This window comes from Homarus americanus, unplaced genomic scaffold (genome assembly GCF_018991925.1).
Source record: "Homarus americanus isolate GMGI-L3 unplaced genomic scaffold, GMGI_Hamer_2.0 scaffold11022, whole genome shotgun sequence".
NCBI classification, from domain to species: Eukaryota; Metazoa; Arthropoda; class Malacostraca; order Decapoda; family Nephropidae; genus Homarus; species Homarus americanus.
The window spans coordinates 16759177-16781374 of record NW_024737068.1 but is presented as its reverse complement, the minus strand read 5'-3'; the positions used below and the strand labels follow the sequence as shown (position 1 = coordinate 16781374).

At 40.1% G+C, this 22198-nt stretch overlaps 1 protein-coding gene across 27 annotated transcripts in view; it reads left to right on the top strand.

The window, feature by feature from the left end:
- Positions 1-22198, top strand: part of LOC121873023 (E3 ubiquitin-protein ligase lubel-like) — a 119800-nt gene that overhangs the window by 37740 nt on the left and 59862 nt on the right. For 26 of the 27 annotated variants that reach the window (XM_042376306.1, XM_042376305.1, XM_042376307.1 and 23 more), the window contains 6 exons: positions 1896-2041; positions 4354-4509; positions 6838-6894; positions 8699-8801; positions 11581-11674; positions 12369-12603. In XM_042376306.1, the coding sequence (XP_042232240.1) occupies positions 1896-2041; positions 4354-4509; positions 6838-6894; positions 8699-8801; positions 11581-11674; positions 12369-12603 (791 nt within the window). The remainder of the gene's footprint in view (positions 1-1895; positions 2042-4353; positions 4510-6837; positions 6895-8698; positions 8802-11580; positions 11675-12368; positions 12604-22198) is intronic. The other variant, XM_042376301.1, reaches the window with a different exon arrangement.

Genomic DNA, 22198 nt, shown 5'->3' with positions numbered 1-22198 from the left:
AGTTCTTCTGGCCTCCCTTGTCTTGAAGTTCTTGTGGCCTCCTTGTCTTGAAGTTCTTGTGGCCTCCTTGTCTTGAAGTTCTTGTGGCCTCCTTGTCTTGAAGTTCTTGTGGCCCCCTTGTCTTGAGATTCGTGTGGTCTTCTTTGTCTTGAGGTTCGTGTGGCCTCCTTGTCTTGAGGTTCGTGTGGCCTCCTTGTCTTGAGAGGTTCGTGTGGCCTTGTCTTGACGTTCGTATGGCTTCATTTGTCCCATTCCGTGACCGCTGGCCAGCCTGAACACCCGCTCCTGGTCGTGTCAGGTAGTGTAAACAACGTTCCAGAAATTTTTGGGTACGGAATTTGCTTGTGTAGCAGAGTTGGCCGTGTGGTGCCTTGGTCGAGTTGGAGGAGATACTCACTCACTCACAACCTGGTTCATAATTACTCTGTACATCTGACTCACACACACACTCACACACACACACACACACACACACACTCTCTCTCTCTCTCTCTCTCTCTCTCTCACTGTTTGTTTAACTGTTTAACCTCGTCCCTCCTCTCTCGCCTTCTCTGTGTATACACACGCCTACACCACTCACTCTCCAGAAACCTTGGCCGCACCTCAGTTGTTGCCTCTATTTTTAAGCCAGCCTATGTCCATGACGTTTTCAGTGGCGCTCTGACCTGCATCATGCACTCGTGATTAAAAAAAAAAATATCAGTTGCCGACAGTCATAGTTGGAAATCCTGTCCCCCCTTATCTTTGCTTCCATAGTTTGTATAGTTTGCTTTATATAAAATTTAGGTTTGTTTTATCATGAGTTATCACATTTGTTTCCAGAGGATTTAGGAACGTGTTGGTGGTGCAGGTATTCACATCTGCTGGCAACTTACAGCGTGTTTCCTCGCCCTCGATACCATCAACACGTCGCTGCCCATTTTCAATGCCAACTTACTAGTTTAAAATTATACACTTTAACGCCTGTTGGTAAAAACAAATTAACCTTAGGTAGACACCAGGTAGATAAGGAAACAGATGGTAGAAGTGTAGTAAAGGAAGGCCGAGGTATAATGACAACGCCTGCGACATTACAAATAACTTAAAGAACTGGATGACTGTACAGGAAACATGGCAACTCGGCAAAGTACCAAGTGTTCATAAGGCAGCTCTCCCAGAACAAACAAACAATAAATACTGTTGGGCAGCTGATGTCTCTTGAGGTGTATTCGTCTTTTAAAAATAGCTCAGGTTGTGTTGCTGGACTAGAAGATTACACTAGTCCTGTATAGAGCGAGTTAAAGGTTGAGGGTCAGTTAGTTATTTTCAGTTTATCGTAGTATAAAAGGGGTATTATTATGTTATCGTTGGTACAGACAACATGTAGTGGTACGGGTACAGTATCAACATGACCAGGAGGGAGGTAGGTAAGTAGAGCTGTAGTACTGCTTGATGATTTCTCTTGTTGCTACGTAGCGACCTCGTAAACTTACATAACATCACCATTGAAAGTAAGATCTCCAATTTAAAGTTGAATCTGGTTTATTACTTTTATGTTGTACTGCATAACCTGATGACGCCAATAACAGTGTCAAAATAGCTTCTATTCAGAATCCAAGTTATAGAGGAAGGAAAATTATTTAATTGTTTAGTTGACCCTGATACTTCCAAATATCCTGAATTTCATTTGAGTCCTCCATTAGAAAAGCAGTTGGTACAAGAGGGGCCAAGGGTGGGTACACTTATGTGAACCCGGTATGGCAATAAACAGTTGTTATGATTTACCCAGAGCTGAGATAAGTTAAAATAGCTTAAATCAACCAAAGAAAGTTTTCATTGTGTTATTAAGACTTGTGATTCATTTTGTACTGAGTGCTGCCTGTGTTGTCAAGACTGACCTATGTGTACTGTTACAGAAAACCGCAGGGATGGAAAGAACTGTGATCTGTGTGGGTCGGCGCCTGCTGCTGTGCGCTGTGATCGCTGCGGCTCCCAGGCCTTCTGTCTCTCTTGCGACGACATGTACCATCGCCATCCCCGCCGCAGCACCCACCAGAGGAAGGTCAGTACCACAGCACCCACCAGAGGAAGGTCAGTACCACAGCACTCACCAGAGGAAGGTCAGTACCACAGCACCCACCAGAGGAAGGTCAGTACCACAGCACCCACCAGAGGAAGGTCAGTACCACAGCACCCACCAGAGGAAGGTCAATACCACAGCACCCACCACAGGAAGGTCAGTACCACAGCACCCACCACAGGAAGGTCAGTACCACAGCACTCACCACAGGAAGCCTCAACATTGCTAAGCTGCCTCCTGAAAGCTGGGAATGCTGTACAGATGCCGTAGCTACTTCACTCCTGAGCAGTTGCTGCAAGTATATAAGGGATTCATTCGTCCTAACTTGGAGTACTGCTCTCATATCTGGGGTGGCTCTTCTTCTGTCCAACTGTTAGATAGGGTGGAATCAAAGGCATTTCGTCTTATTAACTCTCCTCCTTTAGTTGATAATCTTTCTTCCCTTTCTCTTCGCAGCAATGTTGCTTCACTCTCTCTCTTTTACAGGTACTTTAACGGACACAGTTCGGTGGATTTGGCATCCTGTGTACGGCCGGCAAGGCCGTGGGCTCGTAACACTGGTCTTGCCCGCGGTGCCCACCGTTTCTCTGTGGATGTCGGTCACACTAGAATGAGCCGTTATAGTACATCCTTCTTTCCTCACACAGCCAAACTGTGGAATGCTCTGCCTTCTTCTGTGTTTCCATACTCATACAATCTGTCTCACTTCAAAAAGCTGGTTTTCCGGCGATGAATGTCCACCTTATGTCGTGTTTCTTTAGAAATTTAATTCAAGGTTAAAACACTAAGGGGAATGTAGGAAACCAATCTTTGTATATGAAAATTATAGCTACTTTATATATTTGTTATGAAGATGATTTTTTGGTCGTATAATTTTCATGTAGTGAGTGTCGCCATGCTGAACAAATCACGAAATATTTGTGTACAGTATTGTATCTCGAGACAGATGTCGTTGTAGGCTGAACAGAGCAAGAAAATAATTTATTGTCATGTCGAGTGTTAGCTACGTATTGTTAATGGCTCCTCTGTGACTTAAAATAGTTCGTTGATGGAATAATAATATAATCTTCCTAGACCGATTACTGTTTTGTTTATACTCTACTGTATATTTATCGATCTTCATTTTCTCGTTTTTGTTTGTCTGTCTTAGTTGGATTATTGTTTATTTTTGGTTGTTTGAATCTGTCACTTTTTTCCACTTTGGTTGTTTGAATCTGTCACTTTTTCCACTTTTGGTTGTTTGAATCTGTCTTGTTTTTCCAATTTTGGTTGTAATAGTATGTTTATCTTGGTTGTTGTGTGTTTGGGCAGTACGGTATGGGTGCCTTATGTGTGTTCCATCAAGCAACTAAGCGAGGCAAGTGCGAGGCGTTGGCAGTGCTTGCTTGCTCGGGAATTTGACTGTGACCTCCTGCTGTCTATATATAACTTTATGCCCCCAGTGTGTGTGTGTGTGTGTGTGTGTGTGTGTGTGTGTGTGTGTGGGTGAAGGGGGGGGGCTGCTTTGGCGAGATGCAACCAGCCCACATGTTACCACCGCCCACGCTATCCTCCCCAGCACCTGCTACCCACTGTACAGTATATTACCGCCTACACCTACTTAACGCCTCCTTTAGTACCACCCATAACCCGTTTCCCGTAACACACCCCTTTGTACTCTTAGGTCAAGATAGATCAGGGGGAAGTACTGTACATGTATAGATTATATAACACAGGTTTAGTACAGTATAGTGAATTGTAGATGCTGAAAGTATTATATTGAGTGGACCAGAGCTAATTGACTTTCATCCATCCTTAGATAAATATAGTAAAACTAAATATCGGATGTTTCTCAAACCGAAAATTTAACACTGCTTGGTAACCGGGCTAAGTTTTCATGTTAATATTCCCAGCTGTTTGTCAGATATGGTGTAAATAAGATCTTGTTTACATAAGGACGTCACGTACCCTCAAGACCGTGGCATTAGAGCCCAGTGCATCTTCAGTGAACGAGTTGAAAAAGGGAACTTGATATTGACCTTACGGCTCTACCTATGTAATCAAATAGTTTGTGAATATGTAGTGTTTCAGAAACTCTTTTTAGATATGTAAGCAAAAGTACAGGTTCATGTTTATAAAGTACAGTTACAAGTATAGTAAATTGCTGGTTGTTTTTGTTGTGCGCCACACTGACTTGTTCAGTAATTGAAAACATTGACAGTTTTTGTTTAAGCGTCTCTAACTTACAGAAACTCTACCTTTTATTGACTTGCATAAGTAGGAACACCTCATTAACGCATCTCTGTTTGTTTCAGGCGGTGGACTGCAAGTCGACGACGGGAGGAGGAGTGAGACCGCCCCTACCACCCAAGGGAGAGGTCCAGGGAGGAGTGCCACCTCCCCAGCCCCCACCCAGGAAGAACAAGCGCTCCGGGTTTCTTTCCAGCACAGCCTTCAACAAGAGGGATCAGGTGGGGTGGTTCAGGGTCCTTGAGGCTTCTATTCTTGTTTGTATTTTCTCTCTTTCTCCCTTACCGTTATTACCAACTCACATCTTCTGTTGTTATTGTTTTCGATTTCCATTCCTCATCTTGTTTCTTATATTTTATTCTCCTTCACGTATGTACAGTTCTTACATAATGTTCTTCTTTATGTTACAAGTTTACATTGTCTTTCTATAACGTTTTTATCTCATTTTTGTTCATTTTTTTTATTATATCACGTCATTTTTTTATCCCCCATTTTTCCATTTTTGGCTGCGCAGTCACTTGTTCACTGCCTTTCATGACGTCACTGAATATGCTTTTCCAACCTGAGGGAGTTTTTTTCTTGTTCTCACATGTTGTTGATGAGCTCCTGGTAATGTTTAGATAAATCACATGGTGGGAAAATATAAAATTATTAGAGTATATAACGTTTTATCGTCAGTACAGTGTTATTTTTATAGATGAAGCCATGTTGTGAAGCCATAGTTAGCACTGTAGTGTGTTTTAAGATTCTTGGGATATACTTTTATGTCATTCAGGGACTCCTTAAGCATTATATAATAAATGTTAATTATTGTAACCCCAAAAAAATTAAACCTGTCTTCATTATAATTTGGATATAATTTTTGCTGTTGCTAAGCTGGAGTATATTACGGTACTTTTACATGGCCGGGTAGTGAGTATTAAACAATAACAATGTTTGCTGAAGATGGTAGAAAATGGCCAGGAAGCGTAAGCTAAGAAATTGGTACGTTGGTTCAAAATTGGTGGAAGGCAAATTAGCGAGACACTCTGCCATTGTTATTCACATTCAGAATGATGCATTATAATTATCTTAGAATCAATGGTAAATTATTATCAGTATTTTCTTTGTGATTTTTTAACATTACGTATACTGTACTGACCAGTAATTTCTTTGTAAATTTTCGCATTACTTATATCTACCACCAGAAGGGAAAGGCTATTTTTGTGCTTGGTCCATTCATCATGCATCATCGTAGGAAAAGGTTTACAAGAGTGATACAAAATCCACTTCATGAGGATCACATTTCAATAACATTCTTCAGCCTGTGTTATCAATAGCTACTCTTCTTTTACACCTTAAATGTGTGTACAGTAGTTTGTTTATAAATTTGTAATGCAGTTAATATTCCTCTACTTTATCCCTCTCTTGAGACACTGTTCCCACAAAATACATTACTAATCTGGATTATCAGTTATTGCTAAAGCTATATTTTTCTGTGAAGGACTAAGAGAGGTCCACGTGTGTGTATGTCCTCTGAAGGGTGTTAACGCAAACAAACGAGGTATACGCACTGGGTTTCCTTAGTACTGTACCCCATGGGTAAGAAAGTTTGGATGCATGATCTAGCTTTACAGTAAAAGGAGAGTACTTGCCTTTCATTTTAAAAAAGTTATAATTTTTATGATGATGATAAGTCGTCAGGGGGAAGGGAGTTCTGTAGACAATCAGTGCGAGGAATGACGGAAATGAATGACATTCAAGTTTAACTGTATAGATTTTCAAGCAGTAGGGGTGGCATAATGATGAATGATGTGTGTTGTCAGTGGGACAAGTGATGATTTGGATTTCGTTAATGCATTGCCTTTGCAAATACTGTAGCTGTAGAAAAGAGAAAGTAAAGAGAGAGATCGTCTGGCATGAGGGGATGTTAATTAGGAAGTGATTAAGAACTGTTTATCGATGAAGTGAACTGCTCAAGATTGAGTTTTGTCTAAAAGTGATGAATTGGGCTGCCAACTCGAGGGAACATATACGCCCGAGAGCTTACAGTTCACACTCACCTTCCTCCATTATACTATCCACTCAGTTTTTTCTTCTCATTAAATTCATGTTATCCCATTAATAATTATAATTACTGCTAACTTTTTTATTGACTAGTTCAGTTTAGAAATGTGATCCAGTTGAAGATCGTGTCGTCCAGTGGTTCTTCATAACACTTGTCTCAGCATGGGTTATAAATTACCTCTGTTCTTTATTTATTCTAATACCTGTAGGTTGATGAAAAGGGAAATCCAGTTCAAGATTATAAAATTTCCTTATAATTTTTTCTTTTAAACTTCCATCTTTCCATAATTCTTCATAATACCTTTTCAGCATGGGTTGTCAAGTCTCTGCTGAGGCCTTTATTGTGTTGTTATATATTTGTGGTCCAGCTCAAGATTTAAAATTCCTCCTATTTTCTATCTTTATTAGAGATTTTCGGCTCCCCATAACTCGTTTCATCCCATTATTGTTTTCTGTGTTTGTTCTCTATCTTTATCTCTTCCCCGCGGTTGTGTATCTCCCAGACTTATGCGCGCCCCGGCACTGCCAACTCCCGCTCCACCAGCATGACCAACCTTCAGGTAACTACCATCTTGGGAGGTGTCTCCACCTCCAGGTTTAGCACAGACTTTCGTGTTCCTTGTCGCTCCATGCTGTTTGTGATTTGTGTGAGCTAAAGTTGTCATTGTATCTTCCAGGTTAAAGTTTTCTCAAAACAGACGCCACAGTATTCTTTAGCTCTCCATGTTTACGTGTGATGGCTGAAGAAAAACCTGAATTGTTTTTCACTCCATGTTGTGATGTGATGGCTTATGACGACCAAGCCTCTACGCTAATTTCTTTTTCTCAGACATGTATAATAGAGACCCGTTTGTTCGTTGTCACTCCCTATTTTCTTGTTGTGGGTTGTCAGGTAACATTGTTCATGCTTCATCCTGGCGTATATGTATTTTGTTTGGGACTTTGTTACTCCATATTTTGATGTGGTGTCTGATGACCAAAGCTGTTAAAAGTGGATCTCACAGGCCAAAGCTGTCTCTAAAGCTGTGTTTTTAATAAATTTTTGTAGTATTAAGACATTGTAATAGTCTACATTGATATAATGTGATCAGTGTAACTGGCACTCTAGCAATCGCTTGTTGCATGCGCAGGCACATTGTCACAACCGCTGGTGAGCTTATCTACCAAATTTTGCTACTTCCCGTTCCAGGTGATAGCAAAGTCATTGTACTTGAACACTGCATCGTCGTTTAAATGTTCCTCTTGATTTTCAAGATGGAAGAGGCAACTATGATAATAATACATATGTTGTACACTACTGTACCCTGCCTTTACAAAAGTTAATGACAATGCACATTTCACCATAGACCTAGTACTGTACCACACTTACTACTCAAGGTACTGAATCCAGTCTCCTTATCTTACTACAACCTATGACAAGTCCTTAGACCCATATATTACTAGACAGCTCCTTTCCCCCTGGTTAACAGTGTTGACAGTTAATTGGGAAAAAGTTTAGTGCATGACCTTGGCAAAATCTTGTGGTTTGATTATGTACTGTATCTATTGCATTTGTTACGTTTAACTGCATTTTATATCCCCAAAAATTATTCTTATAATGAACCACATTTCTATATTACAGGCACAGTATATTTATTTTTTCATGATCAACCACAGAAGGGTCCTTTGTGGCTGACGTGTGGAATCCAACTGTTAGTATTATAAAACCCTCCAGTGTCAAAATATTTGGCCACTTTTGAAACTGTTGTCATTCCAAAAGATGCAGACGTCGGGCGGCGACCCACTGCATGACCATCAGAGACTGGAAAACAGTTCACAGTAAATAATAAAAGGCGATTGACTCCTATGCTATATAAACCGTCTCTTAACATGAGTTGTGAACATTTGTAGGTCTTAATCAGAAGGAACTTAGGATTTAGGACGGGAATTCCATGTAAGAAGAGTTAAAGGGAAAGATTAATTTCAGAATTTTGTGTATCATCTTAATGAAAACAAAACATAACAAAGAAGTGCCAGAGCTGCAGGGTGGCATCATTAGGTACAAGTCTAGGATGAAGCTCTGGTGGTTGTGTGTTATTTATGACGTTCAGATGTTTTCTGAGGGATTGTAAGTGTTAAGGTTAAAAATTGTCTTTATGGGGTTTAAAACGTTTCAGGTTAAGGATCTTCTGGTGATTGTAAGTGTTTTGGGGGGAAGATGCTCTACAGTGTGTCATATATGGTTCTTGAGTTACCCCGTTGTCTCGAGGTTCTGGAGGTCACATCATGTTCTTCTAAAAGTCCCAACCTGTATTTCCGAAGGCTCACCCTTTGGTCGAACGTTATGGTTCTCAAGGTCACACACTGGTTTCCCCCCTCGTACAGACTGCATCCAACGAGGGTAGCAGTGCTGGTCGAACCATCATGGGCAGCCTCAAGAGATTCATGGGTGCCAGGCCTCTCCCTCCTACCCCCGACCAGACCAAAGGTGAGTGACCTGATGATAAATTTTCTTGTCATCGGCCTATCATACTCACTCCTACTCTCAGTCTCTCTCTGTACCCCCAATCATGTACACACACTCCAAAGAGTATCTTCACGGCAGGCTACGAGTAATTTTAAAATGAACACCTCAATTCCTCTTTTCTCTGTAGGGTTGTCAAACTCCTTCGTCCATTGTGTCATATTGTTTAACACTTAAAGATACTTTTTGGAGCTTGTATCCCCAAAATAGTTTTAGGTCAGAGTTTCAGGATTTAGAGATTAGTGTACATTTATACTGGAACTATGGTAACGTCAGTGTAACATTACTTTTCAATGCTTGGGATTGTTTCTTCTTGAATTTTACCTTGATTTTTTGTTGAGATTAGTACTGTAATGATCGCTTACATGTACAGTCAGAAGCAGTAATTGACCCCCCCCACCTAGTAGCTGGAGCCACAGCCAGTGAAGGTTGATATTGACACAATACAACATCGCTCGCCATGATAGTTCCAAAACTAACCAGCAACGTTTAGACAGTGAGGGGGGGGGGGGCGTGGTTTGTCCGATCGCCAGGCCAGGACTCTTATTAGAGGGAGGGAGGGGGGTAGCGATCACTGCCTCTGACTGTACATTAAAGATATCTTGTTAGCTTTTCACACTACGGTAAAACCAATGGATCTTGTAGGAGATTCTCCACACTACATGATAATTGTTACTGTTTCCATATCTCATGACTGATTCTGACGTACAGTATTACTTTTTCATTTGTAAAACAATCTCAGAAATTAATTAGATGTGATATATTCATAATTACTTATTCAACATTTCTGTGAGCTATATACCTGAGTTCCTGTAAAAGCTTCCGCTATTCCTCAGAGTAAATTATTTATTTATTTATTTTATAAACTCCTTTATAATCTGTGTTTTTTCAAGGTCTATTAAAAGTTGTCATGAATCATATATAACTTTAAGATGTGTATTTTAGGATTTTGTGTAATTCAACTGCTTTAGGTTATGCCAAAATTATTACAGTAATTTGACGAGGAGTGCAGCAAACCTTAGTTTTCTTTTCTGTAAGCCTGATTGAACAAATCTCAGTTCAGCACTTAGTCCGCATGTGTTACCCTTAGTCTGTTTTTAAGGTTATTCTGTGTATCTCTGGTTCTGTAAATAAACTGTTGGTCAAGAAATACTGTACATCTCATTGGTATATTCTATGGTGTAAAGACATCTACTAAATGACTTGTGTACTTACCCACTTAAGTGTTTAGGTTGAAAACTTGGGTAAACCCTTGACATAGCGACTGGGATAAATTTGATTTATTAGTCGTTTCTTCCACTGACAACCAAATCCCTAAAGTTACATATAGAACCAAAATTCACCATTTAAGATAGACGGCAATAACTAGTGATGTCAGATTATCTTGTATTGCAATTTTCCCAGCAGCTGAGTAATTGGCTTTGGAATTCCAGGTATCAGTCCATTCGGTTTCAGCCACAATTTCGAGCTGAGGGAGATGCCTCCTTACTTGCTACATTTCCCGTAAGGCACTAAGTGTGTCTGTCTTAGGTAAATTTTTAGCACTTAAACAGTTATGGGTGGAAACCATACAGTACTAAACAGTTAGAAAACAGGTAAGGCAAATTTGCTTTTGTTTTTCATTTTGTAGGAATGCCTATACTGTACTGTATAAGGATAACGATCCAATTTCATCATAAGTAACTCTACCTGTTATGGCTTATGTTAGGCATGGGGGTCTGGCCTGAGGGTGAAAGAATTCCTTGGTGTGATAAAAAATAGAAGTACTATACAGGAAACTTTACTTTGGGTCTACAACTACTCGTTAATTAACAGACTTGCACAAAATTACTTTTTTTTTCTGGAAATTATTGTGTGTTTCTTGTTTTCTGATTATCTTCGGTAAGGACACTGGATAAACCTTCAGCGAGTCTGGTAGTTGCTTAAGGCTGGCTGAGTCATTAATGAGAAATACAAGTGTCTTTATAACCGAACACCCAAAAAGACTAAATTACTTCCTCCTTCAGCAGTGCAATTTCCTGGCGGGACGACCATTGTAGGCGACTTTAAGACCAACCAACCCAGGTTAGCACCCTAGGAAAGAATGATTAAGGTGTACCCTACAGTATATCCCCCTATACAAGTACTTCAATTTGTTCTTAACGAGTAATGTGAGTTTTTTCGTTTCTCTTGCAAATTGATGAGGAAAAGGTCGGTCGGTCATGATGGGGATCAAATCGACTCTTGGGTAGGAGTGGCACAAAGTCCTCAGAGTAGGGAAGAAAATGATTCTCAGTCTGTTGATGGAGTTGCTAGGCAGTCCCAGGAAGTGGACTTTGTTAAATCACTAAGAAGCGTTTGTAGTTCATCCTTCAGCTATGTATTCAAGAAGGTGTCTACATCCCTTTGTTTGGGAAGACGATCCACGTGTGATGACACAACTCGGTGCCTTCTACCGTGAATTGGTGACTTCTTTCTTAATATCCCTTTGGGAATTTTGTTGTGATGGCAAGGCGTAACTAAATATAAGTCAGTCCCAGCGGTTGATGTCGATTGTTTGTCTTAGTTTTTATTTTCTAAACGTAGTCTTTTAGTTACAGACTCGGGCGTAAAACTGGTTTTCAGTATCATGGATCAACTTCAAATTTAATTTTTTTCTATAATCCTTGTATTTCAGGTTCAGACAAAAATATCGGTGACTACTCAAGGAGCACAATATGTATCATTAACGTTTAACAGTTTTTTATCATCTCTGTATTAACAGTGACTGCGAAGAACGATCTCTCAGGGCCACCCCCCAACAAAGCTCTGACCCGCGCCACTACAAGCCCCAGTTTACCTAACCTCAATGACCACCTGTAAGTGAATATATTTTTGTGTTTATGTAATTATGTATGAGAAAGAGTGCGAGATGAACGACTGTTACGTTATCAGAAGACACAAAGGACTAATAAACGACATACAGTACATCACATTACATGCCCGTCTCCTGCCATATATGTTCTCACTAATACATATTCACACAATAGTCAGTCATAATCTGGAGTCAAGTATTAAAAAGACCTCAACTTTCAGTGATTGTTTCGTAACTTAAGTGAGATTATTCCTTCATTTTCCCTCCCACTTTCTTACACAATTCTTCTCTGCTGTGCTTGAAAAGGTTCACAGGAACATCATGAATAAACAAATTATCTTTACTGTGTGAGGCGTGGTTTCACTTCTGACATACTCCACTGAAGAAATCCTAAATCATAAGAACACATTTGCAACTCATTTTCTCTTGTGCGGTCTGCCTCTCCTCTCTCCTACCGTCACCTCCCCCCTCTATATACTTTAATCAATGAATACTCTTACATAAATGTTGATTAAATAAAGAATGTGACATGTGAATTTAGGAAAACAATAGTGTAAAAATAATGGAATATTCCATTATGAAAGTAAACTTGACATTGATAATAATCAACTGAACGGCCAAGCGTGATATTATAGATCAGGGCTGTTCAGGTGATACAAAACTATTCATTTCTTAGTGATGTCGTCTTCTGTCCACAGTGATGAGGAAATCAGGAAAGGGTTGCCCCAATCTGTGTTGGATCTCAACAGAACGGTGCCAATAAACAATAATTCCATGTCTACGCCCGCCACGCCCGCGTCCGCTCACGCCCAGTACCCTCCGCTCCAACCCAAGACGCCTCAGCCCACGACGCCTCAGCCCACCACCCATACACACTCTTTGGGCAGGAAGTTCTCCCTGCAGCAGCTGCCACAGAACTTCGAGGACAAGAGGGTGAGTACACCACCACTTGGAGTAGTTTCCTCTGCCTGCTGCTGTTGTCTTGTTTGTTATACCTATTGTGTGGACAGCAGCTCAAGGACAAAATCCCATCAGAGGAATTCACAACAAAAAACTTCTTATCAGACGATGTCGAGCTGGGCAATATCCTAGTAAATAAATTCCTACTGAACGGCATTCCAACAGTGACAAAATCCCGATAATTTATAACCAGAAAGAATAAGTTATGTTGACTGTGAGGGTAGGTGGGATTTTGTCCTGAAGCCGCGTATTGTGTAGCAGTAAGGGCGATTGTATCGAGTGGTGATCGTAGTAGAGTCTACTGTAGGTGTGTGTGTCCTCATCTTCGTGAGTTTGCTATCAGCGTACCATCTCTCATCATTATCATCCTCAGCTTTTTCTTTCCCTTAATCACTGCTCATTGTAAAAGTAACTCGTATTCTCATTGACATTATAGCCAGTGTTATCTTTATCATCATCGGCACATCCCATTCTCCCCACTGCCAATATTACAGTAAACATCAAACTTACGAAGACCAGTATTACACTGTTATTACTGTCATCATCATCATCATCATCATCATCATGAGTAACACAAATATTGTTCCATTACACTTGTCATCAGTTCCATCACCACCAGTGGAGAGGAAAAAAAAACAAGCAGATGTTTTATAACAGTTGCCAGTAGATCATGTGTTGGTATTGGCAGGTTTGGGAATTATAATTTATTAGCATTTATCTCACAAATGTTAAGTGATTTAGTATACATTTATGTCATTAGCGATAAGTAAATGATTATGTGTCGTTAGTGTCAGTGATTTATTATATGTTTATGTAATTAATGGCAGTCATAATTGTACACTCATGTAATTGACGTTAACGATTTATTTTATCTCATTAGTGTCAGTGAATTATTATTCATATGTCATTGTTAATGATCTATAGACATTTAGTATTTCATGGTTTATTAAATATATATCTTATTTGTCAAACCATTTGCTTAGAAACTGAGCAAGGAACTTAAAATCGAATAAGGTAACCAAGATAATGATAGCGTGACCAGTGGACTCGGCAAGAAGAGCAACATCAAAATGTATTTGACTTGGGAATATTTGTTTTTCTTCTTGAAATTTTGGCTATGAATTTATTTATGCTTTTAGATGACGTAATGTTAATGGCAAAGGGGCGAGTAAATGCTAACAGTTTTATACAGGATATGTGGAAGAATATACTGTACGTAAGTAGGGGAGATTTGTTTGTGTATTCAAAATAACAAATGAAAGCTTAAATTGGTAGAAGGTTCTCATAAGACGTTACATAATTTTATACAACACTCTTGATAAAGTAGCGAAAAGGTACAACCATAACAAATACTTCGTGAAGTTACTGTACCAGGATCTGCGGTGCAGCAAAAGGCGCGAGAAGAGACGCCAAGAATGTAAAAGAAGGTGTCTGAGTGAGGTGTGTGTGTTCAACTCAAAACTCTATGGGTGTGGTGTTATATTCGTCCCCTCTGTCTGTGGGTCGTCAGTCTGGGATTCTCAAAGGGTCGTACTTGTATTTCTTATTGATCCACTTAGCCGATCAGGGACCATTTTATGGTCTCTCATTATTCTTAAGCAAGGTGGAGAAAATTTAACGGCAGTAAACCGATCCGCAATTTCTTAACCAATTAAAAGTGCTCAGTTTTGATATTTTTTTTGTTCGTTTATTTATAACAAAGACGGCAACAATTTCTTGATATGCTTAGAGATTTTTTTTACATATAACACAAGATACAGGGAACATATTGATCACTGAAACGGTCGATCAGAAAGAAAATTATTGATCAGGAAAGATGTAGAAATAGTCAACGGTAGTTAAAAAAAATTGAACCTTCTGGTTTAATAAATGTCCTTTGCCGCAAGTGCTTTTATTTCTGCAAGTATAAATGAGTACAAAAAAGTACAGCGAGGTAAGAATCTTGGTTTTGAATAATTGTTGCAAGGGCAAGTTAGTTCATAATTATTAAGTAAAGACAAATAGGAAACTCACCGGCACTGCCACCCACCTACCAACCCGCACCAGAAGTGTAAATAATGATTTTTTATTACTGAATACTGTACACATCTTTGGTGCATATGTCGCGCCTCTCACGTCATCTCCCTCCAAGGACCTTTGATGCCAAAAGCTTCACTTATTTAACTAAAAGCAGTACATAGGGAGATGGCCTTAAGATGATGTACCGACACCATTTGGACGTGTTTGTAAATACTGTACTGTACGTGTTTCTTCTCTTCTGGTGCTGTTTATCCCCTGCGTGTTTTAACCTTCATTTTGTCTATACATCTTTTCTTAATCATCTTTTCGTTGTTTTTCCCCATTTATTTTCTAGTCATTATTTGATGTTGATTTTATAATTGACTACTGCGCTTCAAGAGTTAAGGTCTTTAAGTGCGTATACCAAGTCAATGATTACAGTACACTGTCATCAACAACTAGAAGTTATAGGAGATACAAGTCTAATCATTGTTCTTTTTCCTCCTTTCGTGTTTTCTTTTTTAATTGGTTTTCTTTAATAATTTTAACTTAAAGGTTTGTGTTTTCGTAATTTATTTTTTCTGGATAATTCGTCGAAAACAGAAGGACAGAAACAATAGTGGACTAAATGATGTTTCGTACAGGGGGGGTAGGTATGCTGCTGCCATAACCAATTTAGATAAAGGAAGAGAGAGATGCGTGAGTCATGATGAAGAAGAGTGTTGTTGACATCATCAGCTGGTGACGTAAGTGATGGTTACGAGAGGGAGAGGAGGAGAGACAGGGAAAGGGAGGTAAACTGAGAAAGGAGGAGGGGTAGGGAAAGGAAGAGAAGAAGAAGGTGACAGAGAAAGGGAGAGGGAAGGAAGCAGAGAAAGGAGAGGGAGGAAGGAGAGAAGGGAAGAAGGAATGAAGCAGAGAAAGAAAGAGAGAGAAAAGACAGGAGAGGAAGGTAAGCAAAGAAAATGAGAGAGTAAAACAGAAAAGGAGGAAGGTTATGTAAATAATGGTTGGTAGGTGGGATATTGAACAGAGAGAGAGAGAGAGAGAGAGAGAGAGAGAGAGAGAGAGAGAGAGAGAGAGGAGATGATGTAAGTTATGGTGGGATGAATACAGTATAAATTTAGAAGCTGTGGTCCCCGGAGAGCTACAAAATCTGGGAGGACGGGTGAGACAGCTCGTGAAACGCTTGGGGTGGTGGATTTCGGTTGCGCCCTTGAGATTTTGATTTAACAGTATGCCTTTTTTAGTTATTATTATGACAAATATAAATATAATTTGTTTTATTCAATTGTTATTACTGTTATGGTATTATTATTATTATTATTATTTCTTGTTGTTCTTCTTGTTACTATTATTATTATTATTATTATTATTATCATTATTATTATTATTATTATTGCGACTATTAGCTTTCGACAGGAAAGAGAACTGGTATTATTTTGCTTTCGGACAACACGGAGACCTTAGGAATTCTATCTTTACTAGAGGTAGTTTAGACAACTCGAAGACACTTTTCTTCTATGACGTTTCCCATATATATATATATATATATATATATATATATATATATATATATATATATATATATATATATATATATATATATATATATATATATATATTTCAATTTTAGTCCATATAACACTCGGACTTTTGAACATATAATCAACGACCTCAATAGCCAGGATTCGAACCTCGACCTAATGCATGGGACCAGGGAACACTACCGACCATACCACAAGAGCACTAAAAGCAATTCTAGACTATGTGATATTTCACACAAAGCCTGTTCGAGCTGATGGCGCCGTGAACCTCTCATTGGGAACTGCCCGTGCTGCTTATGCTACTGACATCCACATAAAGAGCACGGGCAGTTCCCAATGAGAGATTCACGGCGCCATCAGCTCGAGGAACAGGCTTTGTGTGAAATATCACATAGTCTAGAACTGCTTTTAGTGCTCTTGTGGTATGGTCGGTAGTGTTCCCTGGTCCCATGCATTAGGTCGAGGGTTTGAATCCTGGCTGGTGAGGTCGTTGATTATATATATATAAAAGTCGTTTGCGAGGGAAACGTCATAGAAGAAAAATGTCTTCGAGTTGTTCAAAGTACTGATTCCAAAGATATAATTCCCAAGGTTTCCGTGGTGTGCGGAGGTAGAAATTTACAAGAGATCTTAATCCAAGGGAAGCTCATGAGAGACGGAGATATGAAGGAAAATTGACAAGCAGTGTTGTATAGAGACAACACGAGAGTCATTATGAGGCAGCGTAATGAGGAAGTTGAGGAGGAGGCAGTGATGTGTGTGAACATCTGGGGGAGAATGAGAGGAATTTAAGAGAGGGATGAATAGGGCAGAACGGAGGGAGGACGGGAGAATGAGGAGTGAGGTGTGGTCACTTATTGGGTATGTTAGGGGGGTACTCTTCCTGGGTATGTTAGGGGGTACTCTTCCTATGTTAGGGGGTACACCCTGGGTGTGTTAGGGGGCGCTCTTCCTGGATGTTAGGGGTACTCTTCCTGGGTATGTTAGGGGGCACTCTTCCTGGGTATGTTAGGGGGCACCTTCCTGGGATGTTAGGGGGCACACTTCCTGGGTATGTTAAGGGGCGCCTCTTCCTGGGCATGTTAGGGGGCACTTCCTGGGCATGTTAGGGGCACTCTTCCTGGGTATGTTAGGGGGCACTCTTCCTGGCATGTTTGGGGATACCTGGCATGTTTGGGGGCACACTTCCTGGGTATGTTTGGGGGCACACTTCCTGGGTATGTTTGGGGGTACTCTTCCTGGGTATGTTTGGGGGCACACTTCCTGGGTATGTTTGGGGCACACTCCTGGGTATGTTAGGGCACTCTTCCTGCATGTTAGGGGTACACTTCCTGGGTATGTTAGGGGGCACTTCCTGGGATGTTAGGGGCAACACTTCCTGGGATGTTTGGGGGCACTCTCCTGGGATGTTAGGGGTACTCTTCCTGGGCATGTTAGGGGACTCTTCCTGGGTATGTTTGGGGGTACTCTTCCTGGGTATGTTTGGGGGCACACTTCCTGGGTATGTTAGGGGGGTACACTCCTGGGTATGTTAGGGCAACACTCCTGGATGTTTGGGGTACTCTTCCTGGGTATGTTTGGGGTACACTTCCTGGGTATGTTTGGGGGTACTCTTCCTGGGTATGTTTGGGGTACTACACAGGCTGAAACATCTGGTGGAGATATAATCATTAAGTGTGACTTAGTGATTTGTGTTTAAGAGGTTGTGGAGATGGTGGTGGGTTGGGAGTGAGTGAGTGAATGAGTGAGTGGGGAGTGAGTGAGGAGGGTGAGTGAATGTGTGAGTGAGGGATGTGTTTTTGAGTGGGTGGGTGGATGGGTGCATTTTGAGAGAGAGGGTTGGAAGGTAAACATTTGATATCTCTAAATTAATGGTGTTATTTGATATTTCTTAGAGGTGTGTCGTCTTTGTTTATGTATCCTGTGTCTTTTGTCTGTGTGTCTGTGTTTATGTATCCCCTGTGTCTTTTGTCTGTGTGTCTGTTTATGTTCCTGTGTCTTTTGTCTGTGTTCTGTGTTTATGTATACCCTGTGTCTTTTGTCTGTGTCGTCTTTGTTTATGTATCCCCTGTGTCTTTTGTCTGTGTGTCTGTGTTTATGTATCCCCTGTGTCTGTGTATCTGTGTGGTGCTCTGAGTTTAGGTTCTGGTTTATGTATCAGGTATATGGCTAGTCTGTGTAAAATGTCTATGTGCGTTTATTCGTATGTGTATGTATGTATGTCTGTTTGTATGTATATTTCATGCGAATCCTGCACACTTTTATGAAATATGCTGAGGATAATAATAATAATAATAATAATAATAATAATGATAATAATGATAATAATGATAATAATGATAATGATAATGATGATGATGATAATGATAATGATAATGATAATAATAATAATTAACGGTTTATTGAAAGAGCATGGCAGTCAGAAGGCAGAAAATATACAGTTACATAATTGGGGAATGGGTCTCTTGATTTACAAATAATATACAAGTAACATAAGTGATACAAATATGATATATAATAACTAGGTGGGGAGAGGCTCAAACTACAGGGCATTTCAACATAGTGACAGTGCAAAAAGTAAGATTGACTGGGAGTGAATACACTGGTTGAATTACGAGTTGTTGGATGTGGTGTCGAACAGCAATTAGCGGATGAGGGATCTCGGGTGGAAGCAGGAGCCGGTGGCGAGGATGGTGCAGAGGCTTCTCATCAAATTTGCAGATGAGGTCGTGGTGATGATCAGAAAGAACTGAGAGGGTCAATGTGTTGAGCGCTTCTTGATACGTGGAGTAGGAGGGGAGAGAATAATCTTGCATGCCCTCTTCTGTAATTTTTCTAGTTGTTTCCGTTGTGTGTGTGTGTGTGTGTGTGTGTGTGTGTGTGTGTGTGTGTGTGTGTGCGTGTGCGTGTAAAATTTTTTATATAATCATTATCAACAATTATATTTTTGTCACTATTATTACTTATAACAATAGTATCATATATTTTTATTATTATTATTTCTTTTATCAATATTATCATATACTTTTATTATTATTATATTTACTATTATTTTATCACATTTATTCTCCTTTTACTTATTGTTGAGTCTTGTTTTGATCACCCAATTTGGCACTGAGTTGAGGCGGGCCGGGGAGAGCTATCCCTGTGTTTACACGCCCTGCCACCACCACGCCCACACTGCGGCCACCACCCACTGTCACTATCACCACCACGCCCACACTACTACCACCACCCACTGTCACCACCACCAGTATTATTAGCCTACCATCACGCCACCATCCTACCACCATAGCCGCACTTTCTGCCACCAACCATTGTCAATCATATCACCACCCTACTACCACAACCACCACCACAATCACCACCACCACAACCACCACCACCATCACCACCACCACCACCACAATCACAAGCAATGCACACTTCTCACGGCCACCACCACCACCACAATACCCACAATCACAATCACTACACCTCACGACCACCACCACCACCACCACCACAATCACCACCACTACACCATCTCACCACCACCACCACCACCAACGCCTCTCTCTAAGGTCTGATCTTATCCACACTGTTGTTTTGTCTTAAGTAAATTGATCCAGTTTTCTGGTGTGTGATTTTAAGCAATTTGTTTAATCACCTGTAGATTAGACACCCCACCTTATTTCACTTGATTAACCACCCTACTGCTACCTGGAGGGGTTAGGTTAGGTTAGGTTTGGTTTAGTTTTCTAGTTGGTGATGTTGGGTTAGGTTGTTAGATTAAGTTGTTAGGTTAGGTTGTTAAGTTAGGTTGTTAGGTTAGGTTGTTAGGTTAGGTTGTTAGGTTAAGTTAGGTTAGGGTGTCTCATCATAAGGTGAACCATTATTTCCGTCAACAGTGTCCTCCATTTCATTACTTTTTCTTTCATTTAATGTAAAACAAATAATTTTGGCGAGGTTTGGTGTGACGTTAGCCATACTTTTCTGACGTCAGGGAGTTTGTTTATGGTAGTAGGAACGAAAAGTCGATTTTCTCTCTTCCTCTCTCTCTCTCTCTCTCTCTCTCTCTCTCTCTCTCTCTCTCTCTCTCTCTCCTATTGTCATTTTCTTTGTCTTTCATTCATACTCTCCCATTTTCTTTATTTTTCATTCGGACATTCTAATTTTTTCTGTCGTTTTTATCTCTAATTCTCATTTTCTCTTTCTTTCTCATTGTTTGTCTGTCTGTCTGTCTCTTTCTTTATCATTTTCTGTCTCTCATTCTCTAAAATTTTCTATCTGTCTCTCTGTCTGTCTAGCTGTCTCTCTGTCTGTCTGTCTATCTGTCTGTCTCCCATTTCTTTCTTTCTTTCTTTCTTTCACTCACCAAATTCCACAGCATCGTCCTTTACATTGATCTATGAAGGTTTAATTAATTACTATGTGACTTAGTTTTTTTTTTTTATCACCGAGAAACAAATTATTTTCCCAATGTTAAGTGATTTGTTGTTCTCATGTTCACTGTGTACGTAGAAGGAGATGGAAAGGGAGAGAGAGGGAGGGAGGGTAGAATGAGGGAGGGAGAGGGAGGGATGAAGTGAGGAAGGGTGAGGGATAGTGTGAAAGAGGAGGAGGGATAGATTGAGGGAGGAAGAAGGATAGAATGAAGAAAAGTGAGAGTCCGGGGGGATAGAGTAAGGGTGTAGGTGGTAGGTTAGGTTAGGTTGTATTGTCAGGATAAGTTTATTTGGGTTGAGTTTGGTTGTGTTGGGTTTAGTTACTCTTGTTAGGTTATCTTAGCTTAACAAAGTTGGGTTTAGTTACTCTTTGGTTATGTTGGGTCATCTTAGCTTGCTAAGTAAAGTTGGGTTTAGTTACTTTTTGTTAGGTTATCTTAGCTTAAGTGGGTTTAGTTACTCTTTTGTTAGGTTATCTTAGCTTAAGTGGGTTTAGTTACTCTTTTGTTAGGTTATCTTAGCTTGCCAGTGTTGGTTTAGTTACTTTGTTAGGTTATCTTAGCTTGCTAAAGTTGGGTTTAGTTACTTTGTTAGGTTATCTTAGCCATGCTTGAATTGTTAGGTATCTTAGCTTAAGTGGTTTAGTTACTCTTTGTTAGGTTATCTTAGCTTAAGTAAAGTTGGGTTTAGTTACTCTTTGTTAGGTCATCTTAGCTTAAGTAAAGTTGGGTTTAGTTACTCTATGTTAGGTTATCTTAGCTTAAGTGGGTTTAGTTACTCTTTGTTAGGTTATCTTAGCTTAAGTGGGTTTAGTTACTCTTTGTTAGGTTATCTTAGCTTAAGTGGGTTTAGTTACTCTTTGTTAGGTCATCTTAGCTTAAGTAAAGTTGGGTTTAGTTACTCTATGTTAGGTTATCTTAGCTTAAGTGGGTTTAGTTACTCTTTGTTAGGTTATCTTAGCTTAAGTGGGTTTAGTTACTCTTTGTTAGGTTATCTTAGCTTAAGTAAAGTTGGGTTTAGTTACTCTTTGTTAGGTTATCTTAGCTTGGGTTTAGTTATGCGAGTCATTTTAGGTTTAGGACCCACTTAACCTGTAACTATGACGTGGGGGAGATAATGTGACCAGAGAACAGACGGACTTACATAATGGGGGAGGAGGACAACCCCCACACTAGAGGAGACGACAGTACTGCTGGCTAGAGTCACTGTGGAAATACATACCATGGCAATGGTCGGTGTGTGTGTGTGTGTGTGTGTGTGTGTGTGCTTTGTGTGTGCTTGTGTGTGTGCTTGTGTGTGTGTGTGTCGTGTGTGTGTTGCTACGTTGTGTCTTCGTTTATATACTGTATGTTATTTATCTGTTAACTCTCTTGTCTCTTATTTATGTAAACTCCTAATGACGTTTCAGTGGTTAGGTTAGGTTAGGGTGGGAGATGGGAACGATGGTTTATTGATAGATATTTACTGGAAAGGGAACTAAAGAGTGACAAAAGAGAGAGTGAAGAGAGAGATAGAGAAGGAGGTGAGGGAGATCTAGAGAGAGATAGAGAGTAAAGAGAGAGCTAGAGAGAGACAACACATACTACACTATATAGC